This window comes from Lithobates pipiens, unplaced genomic scaffold, assembly GCF_037356315.1.
Source record: "Lithobates pipiens isolate NorthernLeopardFrog02 unplaced genomic scaffold, aLitPip1_a1.2 Scaffold_19, whole genome shotgun sequence".
Classification (NCBI taxonomy): Eukaryota; Metazoa; Chordata; class Amphibia; order Anura; family Ranidae; genus Lithobates; species Lithobates pipiens.
The window spans coordinates 247,228,250-247,248,649 of record NW_027507764.1 but is presented as its reverse complement, the minus strand read 5'-3'; the positions used below and the strand labels follow the sequence as shown (position 1 = coordinate 247,248,649).

At 43.4% G+C, this 20,400-nt stretch overlaps 1 protein-coding gene across 1 annotated transcript in view; it reads right to left on the bottom strand.

Moving 5' to 3' along the window:
* The window catches only part of BAG1 (BAG cochaperone 1), a 38,257-nt gene that overhangs the window by 6,518 nt on the left and 11,339 nt on the right, over positions 1-20,400 (bottom strand). The window contains exons 2-6 of the mRNA XM_077491889.1: positions 15,271-15,402; positions 13,198-13,280; positions 7,083-7,196; positions 3,292-3,399; positions 2,108-2,170 (exon numbers count right to left, since the gene is read on the bottom strand). Of these exons, the coding sequence (XP_077348015.1) occupies positions 2,108-2,170; positions 3,292-3,399; positions 7,083-7,196; positions 13,198-13,280; positions 15,271-15,402 (500 nt within the window). The remainder of the gene's footprint in view (positions 1-2,107; positions 2,171-3,291; positions 3,400-7,082; positions 7,197-13,197; positions 13,281-15,270; positions 15,403-20,400) is intronic.

The window sequence follows — 20,400 nt, the reverse complement described above, 5'->3', positions numbered from 1 at the left end:
AGGATGTGGAAACTTTGTAAGAAGATCTGAACAAATTAATGGGGTGGGCAACTACATGGCAAATAAGGTTTAATGTGGAAAAATTTAAAAAGAATGCATTTGGGTGGAAAAAATATATGCAATCTACTCCTGGGGGGGGGGACCTCTGGGGGAATATAGGATGGAAAAGGACCCGGAGGTCCTAGTAGATGACGGGCTCAGCAATGACATGCAATGCCAAGCTGCTACAAGCAAAGCAAACAGAATATTGGCATGCATTAAAAAGAGGATTAACTCCAGAGATAAAACGATAATTCTCCCGCTCTACAAGACTCTGGTCCGGCTGCACCTGGGACTATGCTGTCCAGTTCTGGATACCAGTCCTCAGGAAGGATGTGCTGGAAATGGAGCGAGCCCAGAGAAGGGCAACACAATTAATAAAGGGTCTGGAGGATATTAGTTATGAGGAAAGGTTACGAGCACTGAACTTATTCTCTCTGGAGAAGAGACGCTTTTCAGCATACAAATACCATACTGGTGACCCCACAATAGAGAGAAAACTCTTCTGCGTAAGGGAATTTAATAAGACATGCGGCCATTCACTAAAATTAGAAGAAAATCGGTTTAACCTTAAACTGCGTAGAGGGTTCTTTACCGACAGCAGCAAGGATGTGGAATTCCCTTCCACAAGCAGTGGTTTCAGCAGGGAGCATTGATAATTAAAAAAAAAAAAAAAAACACTATTAGATAAGCACCTGAAGGCTCACAACATATAGGGATATACAATGTAAAAAATTACATAAAATCGCACACATAGGTTGGACTTGATGGACTTGTGTCTTTTTTCAATCTCGCCTACTATGCAACTATGTAACATGAATTGGCATAAAACTATGTGGTATCATTCACATCTGCCTATAGGGCCAGCCATGATTTTCTGTCAGAGACTAAGGCCGCGTACACACGGGCGGATTGTCTGCCCAACTAAGTTCGTCAGACAATCCGACAGACAGTCCGTTCAAAATTTGCATGAACGGACTTGACCACACACGATGAGCAGACAGTCCGCTGAAAGCGTGCGCGATGACGTGTACAGCACGTACGACGGGACTAGAAAAACGACGTCCTATACACTGCAATGCAACCTTCGGCCGTGTAAATCCTTTCTGAGCATGCGCCATACTTAGTTCGTCCAACTTGCCTACACACGAGCGGACTGTCCGCTGAAACCAATTTTGGACGGACAAAACCAAGTTTGAACGGACAAAATTTCGGAAATTCCGTAAGACTTTGTTCGTCAGACAGTCCGCTGAAAAAGTCCGCTGAAGCCCACACACGAGCAGATTGTCCGCTGAAACACGGTTCAGCGGACTAAGTTGGACAGACAATCCGCCCGTGTGTACGCGGCCTTAGTGGGGCTTCCCATGAGTAGCAACAATTAACTGTAGATGATTGGCCTTGGACACAGACTGTTTGCATCCAGAGCTGATCATCCACAGACATTTGCTGCATGTTTAATTACATGCAAATGGTTGTGGGCATAGTCAGTCTCTCATTACATTGAATGGGGCTTCCCACTCGCAGGAAACCCTGCTAAGTCTCCCACAGGAAATATTAGTTGATTCCAAATACAAGTATGAATGAGGTCTAAAACTACTAGCGATGGTTAGAACAGTCACTTTTATTTTTAATGGTTTAACTTTTTGCTGAAGCACACATGGGAGGAGTTGTAGTGTGTCCTAACCCCAATACAGTCGATGCAGTGAGCCGCTGTTTGATATTACACTTTTTAGAATACAATATGCATACATTTCAATCATAAGTAAAAGCAAGGCTCAGTGGGACATCGGTGGTCATGCGCCATGTGAAAAATGTGGTCTGGGGACCTTGCCACAACTCAGATGCTTCCATAAGGGTCCTTCTATTTCATTAAAATTAAAACTCCTCTAAAGCACTTACAAACAGGTATGCAAAAGTAGCTGTGGGAGTATGTGGTTTGGTTTTGATATTAGTGAATCCTTTAAGACCAATATACTGAAAACATATACCAATATACAGGAAACGGTGTGTTTATCAATGAGCTGCATATAGGAAACAGTGATTATGCCATGCTACTACTGTCTCTTACCTGCACTTTTTTAACTAATGCCTTCCTCTTCATTCTACAGTCATTAAAATTGTCTGGCATTACCTGGTATAAAAAAAATAAAAATAGGTTACCAATCATTGTTTACCATTTAGTATAAACAGTTTTTAATTTATGACTAATAACTTTGTATCACAGTCCTTGCTTACAAAGATACAAGATTCCTCCTTACAGCAGTGGTGAGAAAACATTATGGGCCCATTTAAATGGGCTACCAATGCACCATAATGCACCTAAAACAGAGCAAGCACACCACAACCCAAGGCAGCACATTGCCTTATGTTTAATGTAGGTGTATTGGTTTGGTGCATTGGAGTGCCATGAAAAATGAAGGACACTGAAATGCACTAAGGTACCTGTGTTGTCGTAATGCGCGTTACTAAAATGCAGAAGTCTGAATGGGCCCTGAGGCAATTGGAACCTCTAAATGTGGCCCCTAATTTTCAGAGCTGCATATCATATTATTTCTAAGTTTACTTAGCAAAAGGGTTGGCCAACTATATTAACCTACAGCTGATCTGCAGAATTCTCTGAAGTTCAACTTTAGTATTAATGACACCCACCACCACCACCTTGTGTCTATAATCCACCAGACACCAGCTTTAAAGGATAAGCTCACCTTTGAGAACATGCTACGTTTCGCTAAATTTTAGGAAGGAACGTGTAACATGTTGCCAGTGCTGCAGCTTCCGCCAGCTGACCCTCACCCCAGAAAATCTCCTGATCGCTGGTGCAATACTTTACAGGTTCCTAATACTAAAAATAATAAATGCACAATTTTTACCTTTAAAAAGATGTGCATTATTTTTGTACATCGGTTAACTTATCCTTTAAAGTCAGTGAACATGTGCATTTTATTCCTAAAAGATAGATGGACAAACAAAAAAAATAATTTAAAAAAGCATTAATGAGCTACAGAGCCCCTATTACAGTCTTCCACTTATTAGTGTTGGATATATTCACCATGCACATCGATGATACTCACCAGAGAATCAATCCCTTCCAGTATACAGATCTTCCCATCAAACATATTTGTGATATCTTTAGTCACCATAACCATTAGGAATGTCTATATTCCCCATAGAATCAATCTGTTCCACCAGTATATAGAGCCCTCATCATAGTCTTCCCACCATAAAGTACATCTTAGTAATCTCTTTACTCACCACAGAATCAACCTGTTCCAGTACTTTCATAAATTGTTCAACTGTTGTCTTTATTCTTTTATCAAGTTTACCAAGTGCTTCCTCTTGAAGATTCTTACTAAGAAACCCCTGTATAGTAAAAGGTTTAAAAAAAAAAAAAATGAAATAAGCATACGATCTTAGAAAGTAAACATCGACTAATGTGAAGTATAAAGGTTCCATCATTTAATGTAACTGTGTAATAAGGGAAATAGAGACGGCAACTGCTGACTACTCCTTCTGAAAATGCTTGCACCCTGGCTACCATGCTGATCATTTAACTTGTGTTATGAGACACTAACCCAGGAGAAGAGGAGTTCAGATGAGGACTTCTGACTTAATCTGCAAACTTGTACTAGGTCAGTAATTTTAAGTAATGAATCCAGTGAGTCATCACAACAGCCAGGCAACATTTTGCTCATAACAGGTTTACCGAAAAAATATAGCAGATTTACTATGTTTGTTTATGGTGTTATAACCAATAAATATGGATAGGTATCCTAAGAAACATTTAGGCTACATTCAAACAAATGTTTGTATCGGACAGCAGCTAAACACCAGTAATCTGCACTTGAAAAAGCTGAAATATTTCCTGCAGATAATTGTGGTTTGCAAATGTGCTTAGCTGCATTTAGGTGTGTTGCATCATAAATATGGGAGTGCCAACATAATAAAAAAAAAAAAAAAACTAACACTGTGAGATCTCTGTCTGAATATTCTTCCTGCTTGTGTCTGTCAGATTTACAGTATTTATCGGCGTATAACACGAGCCAGCGTATAGCATGCACCCCAAATTTAGGAGGGAATTTTAAGGAAAAAAAAAATTACATTTAAATGCCCATCAATGCAGCCTTGTCAGGGGCATCTGCGGCCTTGTCAGGGGCATCTGCGGCCTTGTCATGCAGCCTTGTCAGGGGCATCTGCGGCCTTGTCATGCAGCCTTGTCAGGGGCATCTGCGGCCTTGTCATGCAGCCTTGTCAGGGGCATCTGCGGCCTTGTCATGCAGCCTTGTCAGGGGCATCTGCAGCCTTGTCAGGGGCATCTGCAGCCTTGTCAGGGGCATCTGCAGCCTTGTCAGGGGCATCTGCAGCCTTGTCATGCAGCCTTGTCAGGGGCATCTGCAGCCTTGTCATGCAGCCTTGTCAGGGGCATCTGCAGCCTTGTCATGCAGCCTTGTCAGGGGCATCTGCAGCCTTGTCAGGGGCATCTGCAGCCTTGTCAGGGGCATCTGCAGCCTTGTCATGCAGCCTTGTCAGGGGCATCTGCAGCCTTGTCAGGGGCATCTGCAGCCTTGTCAGGGGCATCTGCAGCCTTGTCAGGGTCTTTTTCAGCTTTTTACTTAAAAATGGTGCCGCCGAGAAGCAGAGCCGGATGTCCTGCTTTTGGGCACCTTCGGACATTCGATGGCTTTCGGCCGCCTTCGGACACTCTCAGTCGCTCTCGGCGGCTTTCGGCCACACTCAGCCGACAAGAACAGGCGATTTTAAGGGGAAAAAAGTGCATGTTATACGCCGATAAATACGGTAATTACTGTGCAGCTGTTACCTGCACTAGCACTACACTGAAAGACCCAGGGATTGTGGAAGTATGGGATATGTAGTTACTTCACAGGAAAATGCAGTTCTCAAACTACAGATGGAGAACTAATAAACATATGCCATTGAAAACAGTGAATGACACCACATCCCAATATATCAGACAAATTAGTATGCCCACGAGAGGACAGAGATCTGGCTGACTTGTATGGGCACAACCATGCACCCTGGGACACTAAAATGCAGTATGTGCCTGGTTTAAACCCATTATTCTAAAGGGTGGAGTGAACACAGGGGGCATTTACCTACTATTAAACCCCCAGCAGTGTTGGGATCATTATCATCTGTAGGTGGGTTTTTGTTGGTGGCTGTGATGTCTACCCCGCTGATGCCCCTGGAAATTTTTTGGGAGCTAATGGTCCCCTCATGTACCGATGAGCTATGGTATTATATCTTATGCACCCTACTCCTGAGGAAGCAAATGAGCGAAACATGCCGAGAAAGGCCTCATTCACATCCCAAACTTGCTCATCCATGTCTTTATGGACTTTGCTTTGTGCACAGGTGCTCAGTCATGTTGGAACAGGAAGGGGCCATCCCCACAATGTTCCCACAAAGTTGGGAGTATGAAATTGTCCAAAATGTCTTGTTATGCTGACGCCTTAAGAGTTCCCTTCACTGGAACCAAGGGGCCGGGCCTAACCCCTGAAAAACCCCACACCATAAATTGCCCCTCCACCAAATGATTTGGACCAGTGCACAAAGCAAGGCCCATAAAGACACGGATATGCGCGTTTGGGGTGGAGGAACTTAACCGGTCTTATGAAGTCAAAATGAAGTCCTGATAGATCACTTCAGGTTGGCCCCTTTTACAGATATAGCCATGTAAAATTTTTAAAATAGATGCATATACTGTTTAAAATTCAGAAAGTCACTGTTTCATTATGCTCTGCACAGCCTTAATCGTCCTGTATTCTTGGCACCATTTCGATAATCAATCATAAACTGCTTCTATTAAGGGGAAGGAAGCAACATAAATATCACAGACTTTGCTGAGGGAGCACAGATGAGGGAGAAAAGAAAAGCAGGAGAGGTGATAGGACAAACTGTTGCCAGGGAGAAAGGGTTTGATTTACTAATACTGGAGAGTGCAAAATCTGATGCAGCTGAGCATGGTAGCCAATCAGCCAACTTCAGCTTTTTCAATTAAGCTTTGACAAAATATCCTGGAAGCTGATTGATTTTCTATGCAGAGCTGCACCCGATTTTGCACTTTCCAATTTTAGTAAGTCAAGCCGCTTTAAAAAAAAAAAAAAAAAAGTAGATAAAAGTCAGCAGCTACAAATACTGCAGCTGCTGACTTTTAATAAATCGGACACTTACACTATCCCAAGGTCCAGTGATGCGAGGGGAATCGAAGCCCCGCACGTCTCCCCCTCGACTCGGCGGCTCCGGCATTTTAACTGTGGGCACCCGCCGTGACTGGCCGCGCAATCATCTGGGACATGTGACAAAAGGGAGAGGAGAGAGGCAAACTCCCTTCCTGCGCCGAGGGAAGTGACATCAGGAGCCCAGGTGCCAAAGGAGGCAGACTATGAAGGACCCCCTAGCAACAGGCATTTAGAGGCGAGCAAAAAAAATAAATAATTTATTTTCATTATTTTTTTATTAAGCACGGTAATAATTTTTTTTTTGGGGGGGTTGAAACTCCACTTTAAACTTACAAGGATAGTGTCTTGTTTCATCTCCCTGATATTCTCTCCTTTGTCCCTGCCTTAGGAATTGTCAGCTGTGAACTTGAGCACTGTCAGCTACTGTAGCCTTCCTCTTTAGCAGAGCCAAGACATGCAATCAAGGCTGGGAATGCACACATTTTAATTACAGAATGTGGCATATAGTTTTTTTGAGACCAAGGAGAAGGGGAAAGTTCTCAATAAGGGAGTGACTGCTCTGCGCTTCAACAAAATGGCATCCTCCAGCAAGAAAAAAAACAGGAGCAATGCTGGAGACAATTTACAGCACACACTATTTTTGGTTTCAAAATTATTGTGGAATGTATGCTCCATGCTAAATTATTAAATAATATATATTTTTTTTTTTTTATCAAGTTATTATAAGCAAAGTTCTGCTTTAACTCTATACAGGGCAGATCATGAAGGTTATAACAAAATATCAGCCTCACAGGGCTACAAAACTGAAATTAATATAAATTAACAAACCAAATGCACAGATTGTACCTTCTGTATTCCAGAAAACTCTTTGTTAACATCTTCCAATTTACTTGCTATTTGTTCAACGGATTTTTCCAAATCTTTCAGCTTCTTTAATTCGGACTCCTCTTCTGGGCAGTTCTGTTAAATTAAAAGGGTATAATATGTATGACAGTAACATCATAGTTACATAGTAGGTGAGGTTGAAAAAAAGACAGTCCATCAAGTCCAACCTATGTGTGTGCGATTATAAGTCAGTATTACATCATATATCCCTGTATGTTCAGGTGCTTAGCTAATAGTTTCTTGAAACTTTTGATGCCCCCCACTGAGACCACTGCCTGTGGAAGGGAATCCCACATCCTTGCCGCTCTTACAGTAAAAATCCCTCTATGTTCTTTTCTTATAATTTTAATGAGTGGCCACGTGTCTTGTTAAACTCCCTTCCACAAAAAAGTTGTATCCCTATTGTGGGGTCACCAATATGGTATTTATAAAATTGAAATCATATCCCCTCTCAAGCGTCTCTTCTCCAGAGAGAAGTTCAGAGCTCGCAACCTTTCTTCATTACTAATATCCTCCAGACCCTTTATTAGCATGGTTGCCCTTCTTTGTACTCGCTTAATTTCCATTACATCCTTCCTGAGGACTGGTGCTCAGAACTGGACAGCATACTCCAGGTGCGGTCGGACCAGAGTCTTGTAGAGTGGGAGAATTATCCCTTTATCCCTGGAGTTAATCCCTTGTTTAATGCATTCCAATATTCTGTTTGCTTTTATTGCAGCAGCTTGGCATTGCATGCCATTGCTGAGCGTATCATCTACTAGGACCCGCAGGTCCTTTTCCGTTCTAGATTCCCCAAGAGGTTCTCCCCCCAGTGTATAGATTGCATTCACATTTTTCCCACCCAAATGCATTATTTAAAATTTTTCTACATTAAACCTCATTTGCCATGTAGTTGCCCACCCCATTAAATTGTTCAGATCTTTTTGCAAGGTTCCCATATCCTGTGGAGAAGTTATTGCCCTGCTTAGCTTAATATCGTCCGCAAATACAGAGATTGAACTGTTTACCCCATTCTCCTGGCTGTTTATGAATAAATTAACTTAGATTGGTCCCAGCACAGAACCCTGGGGGACCCCACTACCCACCCCTGACCATTCCGAGTACTCCCAATTTATCACCATCCTCTGAACTCGCCCTTGTAGCCAGTTTTCAATCCATGTACTCACCCTATGGTCCATGCGAACGGATCTCATTTTGTACAGTAAACGTTAATGGGGAACTGTGTTAAATGCTTTTGCATAATCCAGATACCCCACGTCTACAGGCCTTCCTTTATCTAGATGGCAATTTACTTCCTCATAGAAGGTTAATAGATTGGATTCATGAAGAATCGTTCTTGCCAAACCAAACCATTCTGATTACTGCTAATGATACCGTTCTCATTACTAAAATCTTGTATATAGTCCCTTATCACCCCCTCCAAGAGCTTGCATACTATTGATGTTTGGTTAACTGGTCTGCGATTCCCAGGGATGCATTTTGGGCCCTTTTTATATATTGGAGCTAAATTGTCTTGTCTTTTCTCCAATCCACTGGTACCATTCCAGTCAGTAGACTGTCAGTAAAAAATTGAAAAAGTGGTCTGGTAATCATGTAACATAACAAGTGTTATACACAGTGAAAAAGATTAAATTGCAGCAAATGGAAAAAAAAAAAGTAGTAGATAAATTAAGAGATGTACAGTATATAAAAAAAATAATGCGATATGGGGGAGCCCTGGATCACCAGTAGCCAGACAACTTTTTAAAAGAAAAAAAAAAACGCTTTTATTTTATTGTAGAAGTGCAAAACCAAAGTAGTCCACACTTCGGGCACACAAAATAAAAACGTAGCTTCTGCCAGTATAAACAAGTTCCACTCCAGGGATTAAGGTTCCCGTCTGCTTTAGGGTCCAAACAAGGGCCACAGGAGCTGCTCAGCAGTGTCTCAGCAAGAAAAATAGGATTTTTATCCTTTTTATTCCAGCTTACCTGTAAAATCCTTTTCTTTGTGGTACATCAGGGGGCACAGAGCCATAGTAATAACTATTTGGGTTATATCGGACCATCAGGTGCTGGACACTGGAACGCCCTTAAGGCGTGTACTTCCCCCCCATACAACCACTCCCATTGCTGGGAGTCCTCAGTTTTGTAGCCAAGCAATATAAGTGTATAAGAAGAAGGGAGGGACCCTTGTGTCCCCTGGTGTACATTAAAGAAAAGGATTTTACAGATAAGCCGTTTTAAAAATCCTATTTTCTTTTCTTACATCAGGAGACACAAAGCCATAGTAATAACTATATGGGATGTCCCATAGCAATGGCAACTGAAGGGGGGGGGGGGGGGAGAGAGAACAAAAAACAGGAAGCCAGAGGACACACTACAGCCTGCAGTATACGCTGTGCCCAAAGGCAATATCCTCATGACCTTTAATATCGATTTGATAAAACTGGATAAACGTATTAACGGAACAATGAGTCGCGACCTTACAGATCTGAGCCATAGAGGCCTGATGATGCACCACCCAAGAGGCACAAATCGCCCTGGATGAGTGTGCTCTAACATGAGAAGGAAGAATTTTCTTCTTTAAGCTGAAGCTTGAACAATCACTTGACAAATCCATTTGAAAAATATGGTTTTTGACGCTGCCTGTCCACATCTTGGACCTTCTGGCAGTACCAACAAAACCTGTGTTTTGCAAACCTGAGCGGTCGCCTTTACGATTAGACTCTGATCGCTCTTACTACTTCAAGAGAATGTAGTGTTTTCTCTTCCCTAGATTAAGGCTCTGGGGAAAAAGAATAATATCTGTCACCACCTTTGGTAAGAATTCAGGATGAGGACATAAAACCACCTCATCCTTATGCATGATGAAATATGGCTCTTACAAGACAGAGCCGTTAGTTCCAATAAGCTTCTAGCAGAAGAAATGGTAAGCAGAAAAGATTATCTTTCTGATCAAAGAATCAAGGAAATTTCTCATAAAGATTCAAAACGGCTGATTCAGCAAAGCCGATAAGACCAATTTTAAATCCCAAGGATTTAGAGGTGCCTTGATAGGAGGAATAAACCATGTTACCCCCTGAATAAGCTACACACCAAGATTGGGAAGCAAGAGGCCATAGGAACAAAACACTGACAAGGCCTGGATCTGGCTCTTGATAGAAGTCAAGGCCAGCTTCATTATAGATCCCATATGCAGGAATCCTGCCTATTTATATACTTCCTGGGGTGTCAAACCCCGGATCCACACCAAGAAACATATGCCTTCCAGAGTCTAAAGTAAGTGACTCTGGAAGCTGGCTTCCTGGCATTAGTCAAAGTAGACACGAAGGAGATCACCTACGATCATTTATAGAGTGGGATTCAACAGTGAAACCTGTTAAACTTTTGTCCGTAAGCTAGGATGAAATACCAGATCTTGTGCAAGGTGGTCTGGCTATAATGGCAGAGTCCAAAGGATTCCTACTGCCATCTTTATGATCTGCTGGGACCCGCTGGGGCCGCCAGAATCACCTCCTTTTGTTCCTGCTTGATCCTGCGGAGAAGCAGAACTGGAGGAAATGCATAGATCAGAGAAAACTGATCCCCTGGGAAGACTAATGCGTCTGTTCCGCCTGCTAGCGGACCCCTTGTTCGACCTAAAGTAGTCAACCTTGTTAATGAATCTGGACGCAAATAGGTCCATGTACAGAATACCCCATCTGACATATTGCTAGGAAGATGTCAGGGTGAAGAGATCATTCTCCCGGAAATAATTGTTGGGGTCTCAAGTAGTACGCCTGAACAATTAGAATTGCCGATAGGCAAGGAATATTGTGTTCTGCCAAGGCTAGAACATTATTCACCTCTATCTGGGCAGCACGACCTCTGGTGCCTCCCCTGGTGATCGATGTAAGCCACCGCCGTGGACTTGTCAGACTGAATCCTGTCCGGACAGTTCCGTAGCCTGACCGCCAAGATTCTACGGCCAGATATACTTCCAAAAAAGTCGATAGGCAAGGTCCTCTAACCTGGACCATCTCCCCTGGACAGAATCTTCTTCCTGGGCTGCTCCCCAGCCTAGAAGGCTGGCATCTGTTTTTAACACCTTCCAGGATAAAGATTTTCCGTTTTGCTGGATAACAACCACCAATTTAGGCTCTGACCTATGTTGGGAGCCAAGTGTATTGGAAACAAACAAGGCCTGAATCCACTTTATTCCAGGCCGACAGGATGGTGTTTTGAAGCAGTCTGAGTAAAACTGTGCGTAAGGGACAGCCCTGAAAGAGGCCACCATTTCCCCTAAAAACCTCCTGCACACCCGAATGAAGGAATTTTCCCTTAGTTTTGATAAGTTGAATTAATCCTACAATGGAACTGATTCTCGTCTGGGGTAACAATACCTTCTTCTGTATGGTATCTATAACCAGCCCCCGGAGTACTGTAATCTCCTTAATGGTTTTAAGGAGAATCTTCCTAGGTTGAGAATCCAACCAAGAGATTTCAGATATTTACGGCTGAGATCAGACTCTGGTTTAGACCCGAGACTGAATTGTCTATTAAAAGTAGATCTTCTAATAGGCTAAGACCGCTATGCCCTGAGCCCTTAACCTGGCTAAAGGAGGTGCCAGAATCTTTCAGAATACTCGTGGTGCTGTGGCTAAGCCGAATGGCAGGGCCACAACAAAAAAAAAAAAATTTCATACTTCAAACCACAGAAATTTCTGGTAAGTGGGAAACTCTGGCACATGGAGATATGCAACTCCTCTCCTTGCAGGATGGACACAGCCGATCGAATTATAAAAGGATCGGATGTTTAAGTGCCGATTCAGATCTTCGTGATCTAGAATGGGTCTTATCTCTTTGTTTAGTTCTGGAACCTTAAAAAGGTTTGAGCCAAAACCCCCTGTTCCACTAAGGGAACCTCTGATATCACCGACTGGGATAACAGCTGAGCCAGAGCCAGAAAGAAAGACCTTTTATTTTCTGGATCCTTAGGAACATTCTTTGGGGAGATGGAAACTCTTGCATAAAGACTGCCGCATCAGCAGCCCAAGGACCCCACAGACAGCACCTAAACAGGGACCCGAAGCCCGGACCCTCAGATCAAAGCAGACTGAGCCATCCAGGCAACAAAAGGGTTAAGTAAGGGAGTAGACAAACATCTGACTTGTGAGGCTATTCCCTCCCTGTTAGGATCCTCCGAAGAGGAAAGGTAAGTATCTTCCAATATTTGGGAAGATCTACCTGATCCCCAGCCTCCTGCACCTCAACAAAAGGGCCCGGAGGACTGGATGGAAATCTGTTTAGTCCTTAGTCCTAGGATTACTGCCCTTGGAGCTCAGTACAACACATCCTTACTCGTGCCCAACACCTTAGACACTGGCGAAAAAACTGAGGACTCGCAGCAATGGGAGGGGTTATATGGGGAAAGTACACGCCTTAAGGGGTGTGCCAGTGTCCAGCACCCGATGGTCCGATATAACCAATATAGTTTATAGTTAGTACTATGGCTCTGTGTCCCCTGATGTAAGAAAAGAAACCAGTCCACAATCCTCACAAGGCTGTGCCCTGCTCTTTCAACACCTCACAGACTGCTGTCCACAGCTTCCTGTTCCTCTTTATGCCTCTCTTGCAGGAGGCTTAATCCATTCAGGACCAAAGTTGTTGTAATCAGGGTGTGGAGTTTTTTTTTTTCCCCCATACAAAAGTTTCTCTGAACATCTTAATTCTGGGTCTCAGATGAGACCTTACCAATCCTGAGCCCTGTAGATCAGTTCTCTCCAAGCAGACTACCCTGGAACCCCTCACCCTGCATGAGGGAGAACCCCTGATTATTCAAATTGCACACAATGTATCCCCTGTGAAGGGACCACAACCCAAACAGTGGGGAAATATACCTTCCAACCATGACATATCCCAGGCGTCCTGTAAAATAGAAAAGTGAACATCTGCTAAAAACAGAATCTCCAGTGTTTACAATAGCACTAACAATATTTCCATACATTTTATCACCATATTTATGTGTACAGTGATGACTTTTTTTTTCAGGTTTAAAAAAAACCCACTATATATGTTAATTTTGCCATTTAAAAAGGAATCAGTTCAAATATTACCTTCTTCCCAATCAGCATTATTTTACAACCATTCTGTACACCTAGGGCTTGTAAAGTCTGTTCCATCTCTTTAAGGGATTTTCCTAAATAAAAAAACAATAAACGTTAGAGAAGCTTGACACTGCACATAGTCATAACAATGCGTTATCTGTTACTGTGTAGTGTACTTATAGTACTAAATTATGGTAACATTTTAACTTTGAGGGCGAGGGATAGTAGCAGTGAAAAGCATAGAATTAAAGATACCGTATATACTCGAGTATAAGCCGAGATTTTCAGCCTCTTTTTTGAGGCTGAAAGTGCCCCCTCGGCTTATACTCGAGTCACCGCTGTCTGACTGCTCGATCAGCGTATCGAGCAGACAGACGGCGGACATTAAAATTCAAAAGCCGCGCCTCCTTCTCCGCCTCCGCCTGTGATAGGCGGAACACTGAATTTCCCAGCAGTCAGTGTTCCGCCTATCACGGACATCCGCTCATTCTCATACTACGGACGAGTATGAGAGGATGTCCGTGATAGGCGGAACACAGGCTGCTGGGAAATTGAGTGTTCCGCCTATCACAGGCGGAGGCGGAGGCGCGGCTTTTGAATTGTAGAATGGCCGCCGAGAAGAGCGGCGATCCTGGAGCGGCGATCCATCGGCACGACACGGGACGGAGGAGGCACGGGACGGAGGAGGCTCGGGACGACGGCGGCTCGGGACGGAGGCTTGGGACACAGGTAGGCTGGACACACACACAAGGCTGCACGGACACACACACACACACACACACACACACACACACACAGGGATGGATGGATGGATGGATGGATACACACACACACACACACACACAGGGATGGATGGATGGATGGATGGATACACACACACACACACACACAGGGATGGATGGATGGATGAATACACACACACACACACACACACACACACACACACACACAGGGATGGATGGATGGATGAATACACACACACACACAGGGATGGATGGATGGATGGATACACACACAGGGATGGATGGACGGACACACACACAGGGATGGATGGATGGATGGATGGACACACACACAGGGATGGATGGACGGACACACACACAGGGATGGACGGACACACAGGGATGGACAGCCATGTCTCACCCTCGGCTTATACACGAGTCAATAAGTTTTCCAGTTTTTTGGGGGTAAATTGGGGGCCTCGGCTTATATTCGGGTCGGCCTATACTCGAGTATATACGGTAAACAGAAAAAAAAAATACATATATGTCAAGGCCAGGGCTACACTAGAAATTCAATCTACATGCTATGGAGAGATTTACCTACTCACTGGCAGTCATCTCATTAGCAGCACATTCATTTCAGGGTGCTGCACATGAGGCAACTACCAAAAAGTAGTTGAGTTTCTTAGTAGCAGAGAGACTTAATCACCAATGTAGTCACAGTCTTAGGCTGGCCATCCATGCATCAACTGAATAGATTCTCTCATCCACACAAGCGGGGTGGATGGAGGAATCCTCCCAGCTGTGTTATTATATTCTGACAGCGAGGACTTCTCCACTATCAAAATACACTGATCAGTGCTGTAGCACGGACCATAGGAAAATTTTCCAACAAGCCGGTTCCAGAGAAGTTAATCAGATCAAATTCTCTGGAAGAAGAACAGCCATAGATAGATCAAATTTGTGCAATTCTTTCGATTTTGGTAAATCTAAATAAGATGGTACAGAGATACGACATGCAGATTGTAACATATACTGTATGGGCAGTTATATAAAAACTTGAAAGAGTCATTGTCATGTGATGATGTGAATTATTTAATTCTTATTCAGACATTTCATGCATCATTCCTGTGCATAGTATTGTTTATGACAAACCTAATTTAAGTGGTGTACACTTACATGCAAAGCGATGTGGAGCCTCCAAAACCCCTGGCTGGTAGATGTTTGGGGTCTGCACACAGATTACATCCAGCACCAGCTCTAGGTTTGATTTTATTCCAAGCAACCCCTATAGGTCTGCCACTGTTTATTATTTACTAAGCTACACGTTAGCACCTGAAAAACAAATATACAATGTTACCTTTGTAAATGAGTCTCTGTGAGGCGAGGGGTACACCAGTGACTTTCTCCACAATCAATGCTAAGTCTTGAAGAGTTGGATCATCATCATGTTCTTCTTGGGTCACCACCTGCAGTTTGTGCTTCTCACTTCCTGTAACACAAACATTTGCTATCACTATTACATTATTACTTTCAGACTCAGCTTCAACTGGGTCTGAGATGAAAACTATATGAAATATTCATCATCACAATTGATTAATTCAGCATAGCTCATGCTTTCTGCTAATTGAAGAGCTTTCGCTGTGACTCAGCAGAGGGCACATTGGACTCTTGCAATGAGACCACACAGAGAGCAAGTGTCCTTCTCTGCAGCATGCGGGCAAGGAATGTGGCTGCATAGTAAAGAAAAGAACTGTAAACCTTTGAACACCTTTTCTTTGTATGCACCTGGAATATACAGTATTTAGTGGCTTAAACAGACAGTCCCAACCCTTCTTTTCCACCCCTCTGCCCACCAGTCACAATTATTTTAGTACAGAAAGCCACTTGTGTTCGACTCCACTGTGTTCCTTGCCTGAGCCTCTTTTCTTTTCTGCTAGTGGGGATTGGTGATGCAGCACAGTGGTCCGGGCCTGCTGCCTACAAGTCATGTCACCACCCATCTTTCTGATATAATTGCACCACTGCAGTGATAAGCTAAAGGGGAAAGGTATTATTTGAGTGGGGTGGGGGGGGGGGGGGCTCACTGGTTGGAAAGCAGGCTCAACACAACTACCGCTACCAGTAGATACATTCTTTTTTTCTAGGGTTGCATCGATACCGGTGCCGATATTAAGCATTTGCACGACTATTCATGCAGATGCTCCAATACCTGAAACCAATACCTTTGCTAAGCAATTTAAGCCCATGCAAAATGAATGGGCTCAAATCAAACTGCAAAGAATCACATGGGTTTTGCACAAGAATGCTGTGCGATTCCTGTATGAATCGCATGCGGTTTCCCCCACCGCTCCTGTGTGAACCCAGGCTTGTCATAGTGACTTCTGCCTGGGTTCACACAAGAGAGGTGCAGGAAATCGCATGTGATTCAGATAGGAATCACACCGCAGTCCTGCTCAAATTGCATGTAATTCTTTGCAGTGCGATTTTAGCCTATTCATTTTTTATGGGCTCAAATCACACCGCAAAGGTATAGGTACTCGGTATCGCTGAGTACTTGGCCGAAAGTATTCGATACTTGTACTCGCCGGTAAAAAAAAAACCTAATTTTTTTTCCCTTCCTTTTAAAAGACCAAGTGGTCCAGCTTAGGTTATATTTCAGTTTTTGATTAAAGTGCCATATATACTCTGAAAACGGTGTTCATTTATCCTGAATAAAGTGTGGAAAAGAAGGGGTTGAGCTTGGCAATCTTTTTTCTTTTAACCTCCCTGGCGGTATGATTAGTTCAGATTTTTGATGCTCAAAGCGGTACAATGTTTTGCATGGAAATTTAGCATTTTATATTGTAGGCCTGTAATTCTTAAGCCCCATAAACACACAATCAGTTTTTCTGCTGAGTTTTTCCTTCAGATTTACCAAAATCATAAAATATGAGGTCAAACCTTAGGAGTTTCAATGTGTATGCAATCAGGCAGGCCCTTGCACTACATGGTTTTGGTAAATCTGAAGGGGGGGGGGGAATCTGCAGAAAATCTGATAGTGTGTATGGGGCTTTAGGAATAACACACTTAAATCTGTCCAAACAAGAGTCTAGTAGACATCCTGGGTATGAAAGTTTGAAACAGGAAATCATAAATTATAATATAATAAATAATTATAACAAATAATAATAAAAAATATTAAATAAGGTAATCAAATCAAAAACTGAAATTTGCTCAGTTGCAGAATTGTCGCTGTCATTACTTTCAGTGTTTGATGACGGATTTCCCCACAAATCACTATCGCTCAATTCTGCAAGTGATTCTAATTTATTATTGCCGTTTTCTAGCTGGTCTAAAACCGCTTTTGATTGCTAGGGGAATTTCCAGTTTCCAGGCAGAAAGAACAGTATTTATATTATAAAACTGCACGCAGGGCACTGCACAGACCACTAGGGACAAAAAGGATGTGAAATGATTTCATACAATAATGGAATCTGTAAGATTACAGTGTACTGTATGTGTTGTGTGTGTTTCACTTTTTGAATTTGGTGCCGTTCTCTGTCCCCGTGTGTCACAACGCTTGCAGAGAATGGAGCCTGGCGCTGTGATCCATAGAGCAGAGGACACGGCTTGCACACACAGCGGGGAAACATCGCAGGATCCTGGGGACAAGGTAAGTAACTGTACCTGGATCCTGCAATGTGATCCAGAGTGTGACTCGGGGTTACCGTTTTTGGTACTGAAAATGCACCCAGGCCACACTGGGAAATACCGCCAGGGAGGTTATATACCGCAGAAGGGGCAACTTGAAAACAAAAATCACTGGGAGTGGGACCTAAAACCCAACTGATCATCCAGTTTAATGGTACGATTCACCTTTACTAAAAACTGCCTATGCATATAAAAAGGGACGTCTTTATATAAAAACATGCTGTGCAGCTTTAACCAAAGTAGAATAATGCCCTTGCTATAAGTGTAGGCCATTTACATACCCCATTGAGCCTGAATAGAATACTTCTAGGACATTGCTGAGAAAAGCCTAGCTGTTAGTGAAGATAAACAGTATCTCAGGATGAGCTCTTTCTCCGATTCAAACCCCCCTCTCATTCTCTCTCTCCCCTGATGCAGTAGCTCTGGGCTTAGCGTTTGAGAGATAGCTCCTGTGATGGTGAAGGTGAGCAGTAAGAGCTGGGCATCTCTAAGCAATGTCCTACAAGTTTTCCAGTCAGGCTTCATGTGGTACATAAATGGCCTACACCTATAGCACAAGCATTTTTCAACTTGCGGCTTCACAGCTGGCTACACACTGCGCATGCTTGAGCTTACTGCACTTTGTGAATGGTCCTGCAGTCTTCTGGGACCTGTGACGTGTCCCAGAAGACTGCAGGGAGGGAGGGAGGGAGTGGAGGAGAACTCCTGCTCAGATCGCCTAGGCAACACAAGCAGGAGTGGATATTTTTCAAACCTCCCCAAAAAAAAAAAAGTGCCATTTCCTAAAGAGGAGTGGGGGTGGAGGCCTTAAAATGGAACGTCCCCTTTTGGGTGAATCTCTGCTTTAACTACCACAAATTCAAAGGTTATAAAAAACATTATATAAAATTAATTTGAGCGAGAGCGCATGCGTAGCCGGTTGGAGCAGATGCGTCCCTGAGCTCCGCACACCCCCGGCAGACACAGCTAAAAATAGCAACCCTGCACCTCGCCCGCCTCCCATAAACACCCAATCCTTCTGTGGAGAGGGTCGGGAACCTGCTGGATGCCCCACCACTCCATTGTGGAGTCCCGCTATTCATCCCATGCTGCGAGCAGGGGCCGCAAGAGGGCAACTCGCTGTAACACACGTGGAACGCCAGCCACCAAGGAGGAGAAACAGCTCCCACCGATGAACACTAAGCCTCCTGGCCCTGGAAGCCACAGGATGGGCTCCTCCATGCCCTCCCCAACAAAAGGTGAGCCTGTATACACAAGCTGCTCCCCATTCAGCCCTGCTAAGTCTCCCTCACAGACTGCAGCCCTGTCACCTAGCCAGGACTCTCATGCTTCCTTAGATAGGGAGAAATGGCAGATATATGGCAGATATTCAGTGCAGCCAACCTAGCAGCTTAGCCCAGACAGCCCAGAAGATTCCTCCGCTATTGCATTTCTGGGAGCTGGGGAACAGATTGGAAAGCATTGAATCAAAGGTAGACAACACTGTTCACAGAGTATCCCAAAACTCGACTATGATAACTGACCTGGAAGACCGCCTTGAAGAAGCCTATTCGAAAATTGATGACCTCGAAAAAAGTGCTAGGCGCTATAATTTTCATATTAGAGGCATTCCAAAAAAATTTGAAATATCACTTCTATCACTTATTCACTAATGCAAGCTGCAGTGCCTGACATTGATGACATTCATATGGAAATAGACCACATTCATAGGGCCCTGGTCCCTCCAAAGCCTGACAGCCCTCCCAGGAGATGTTATTGTAAAGCCGCATTTTTTCAAGATTAAAGAAGCGGTGATGCACCACGCTAGAGAGCATCCAGACCTGAAAATAAATGGACTTAAAAAAAAAATCCGATATCTCCCAGGCCACCATCCAAAAGAGACGATTGTTCAAGCCCTTATTGCTACCGCTGACTCAACGAAATATCTGATGGGGATGGAACTACCCCTTCCAGCTCCAGTTCACCTTTAAAGGCAAGTCTTACTCATTCGCTACATTTGCTGAAGGGGAAACTACTTTACTGAAGTTGGGCTTCATCTCTCACAGTCCTTCATCCCGGAATCAGCGTGGACCCAGCGACCCCCCTCCCCCACTCTGGTCAAATCAGCTGAAGAAGAAATCAGCTTCTTCCTATCGTACATCTTGAAAACTTGTTGAGTATTATCGGAGTACCCTTTCGTTTGGAGTGGCAGCTTCTCAGTGGTCCAGTTAAAAGGACATTAGCCGCTGCTTTTATCTTTTATCTCTGGTTTCTTCTACAAATATTAAGCAACGTATGTCTATGGCGTTAAAGTTCTGACCGAATTGTCTGTTCGTTGTTAACAAATTTTGTTTCTAGGTTGGACACTTTACACACACGCACAATTTAATCTGAATATTGCTAAATCAATTGTCTGTTACTTTATTATGTTACTCTACAATTTTTCCTGGATGGTGCTATAGGGGCTTAAATCTCATATGTGACTCCACTGCCGGGGGGAGTCTGTGGACTCTCCTAACTCGAAGGACTCTTCCCATTACTAGATTTTGGTGAAGACTCCTCCACACTCTGAGCTTTGGCTCTGAGATACTTAACTGTTTATTGGTTTATGTGTCTGATTTCCTATATTTCTGTACTACATTACTCAGAGTCGGGGGTTTCCTGGCCCGATCATCATCTTGTTTTTCTTTTTTTCTTTCTTTCTCTATCTCTACTTTAACTTATTTTATTGTTCCTTTCTGAGGGTAACCTGGAGATTCCCTTGGTTCCTTTGGACTCAGCAGTCCACAGACCGGTGGGCGAGTTTATTTTCTAATAA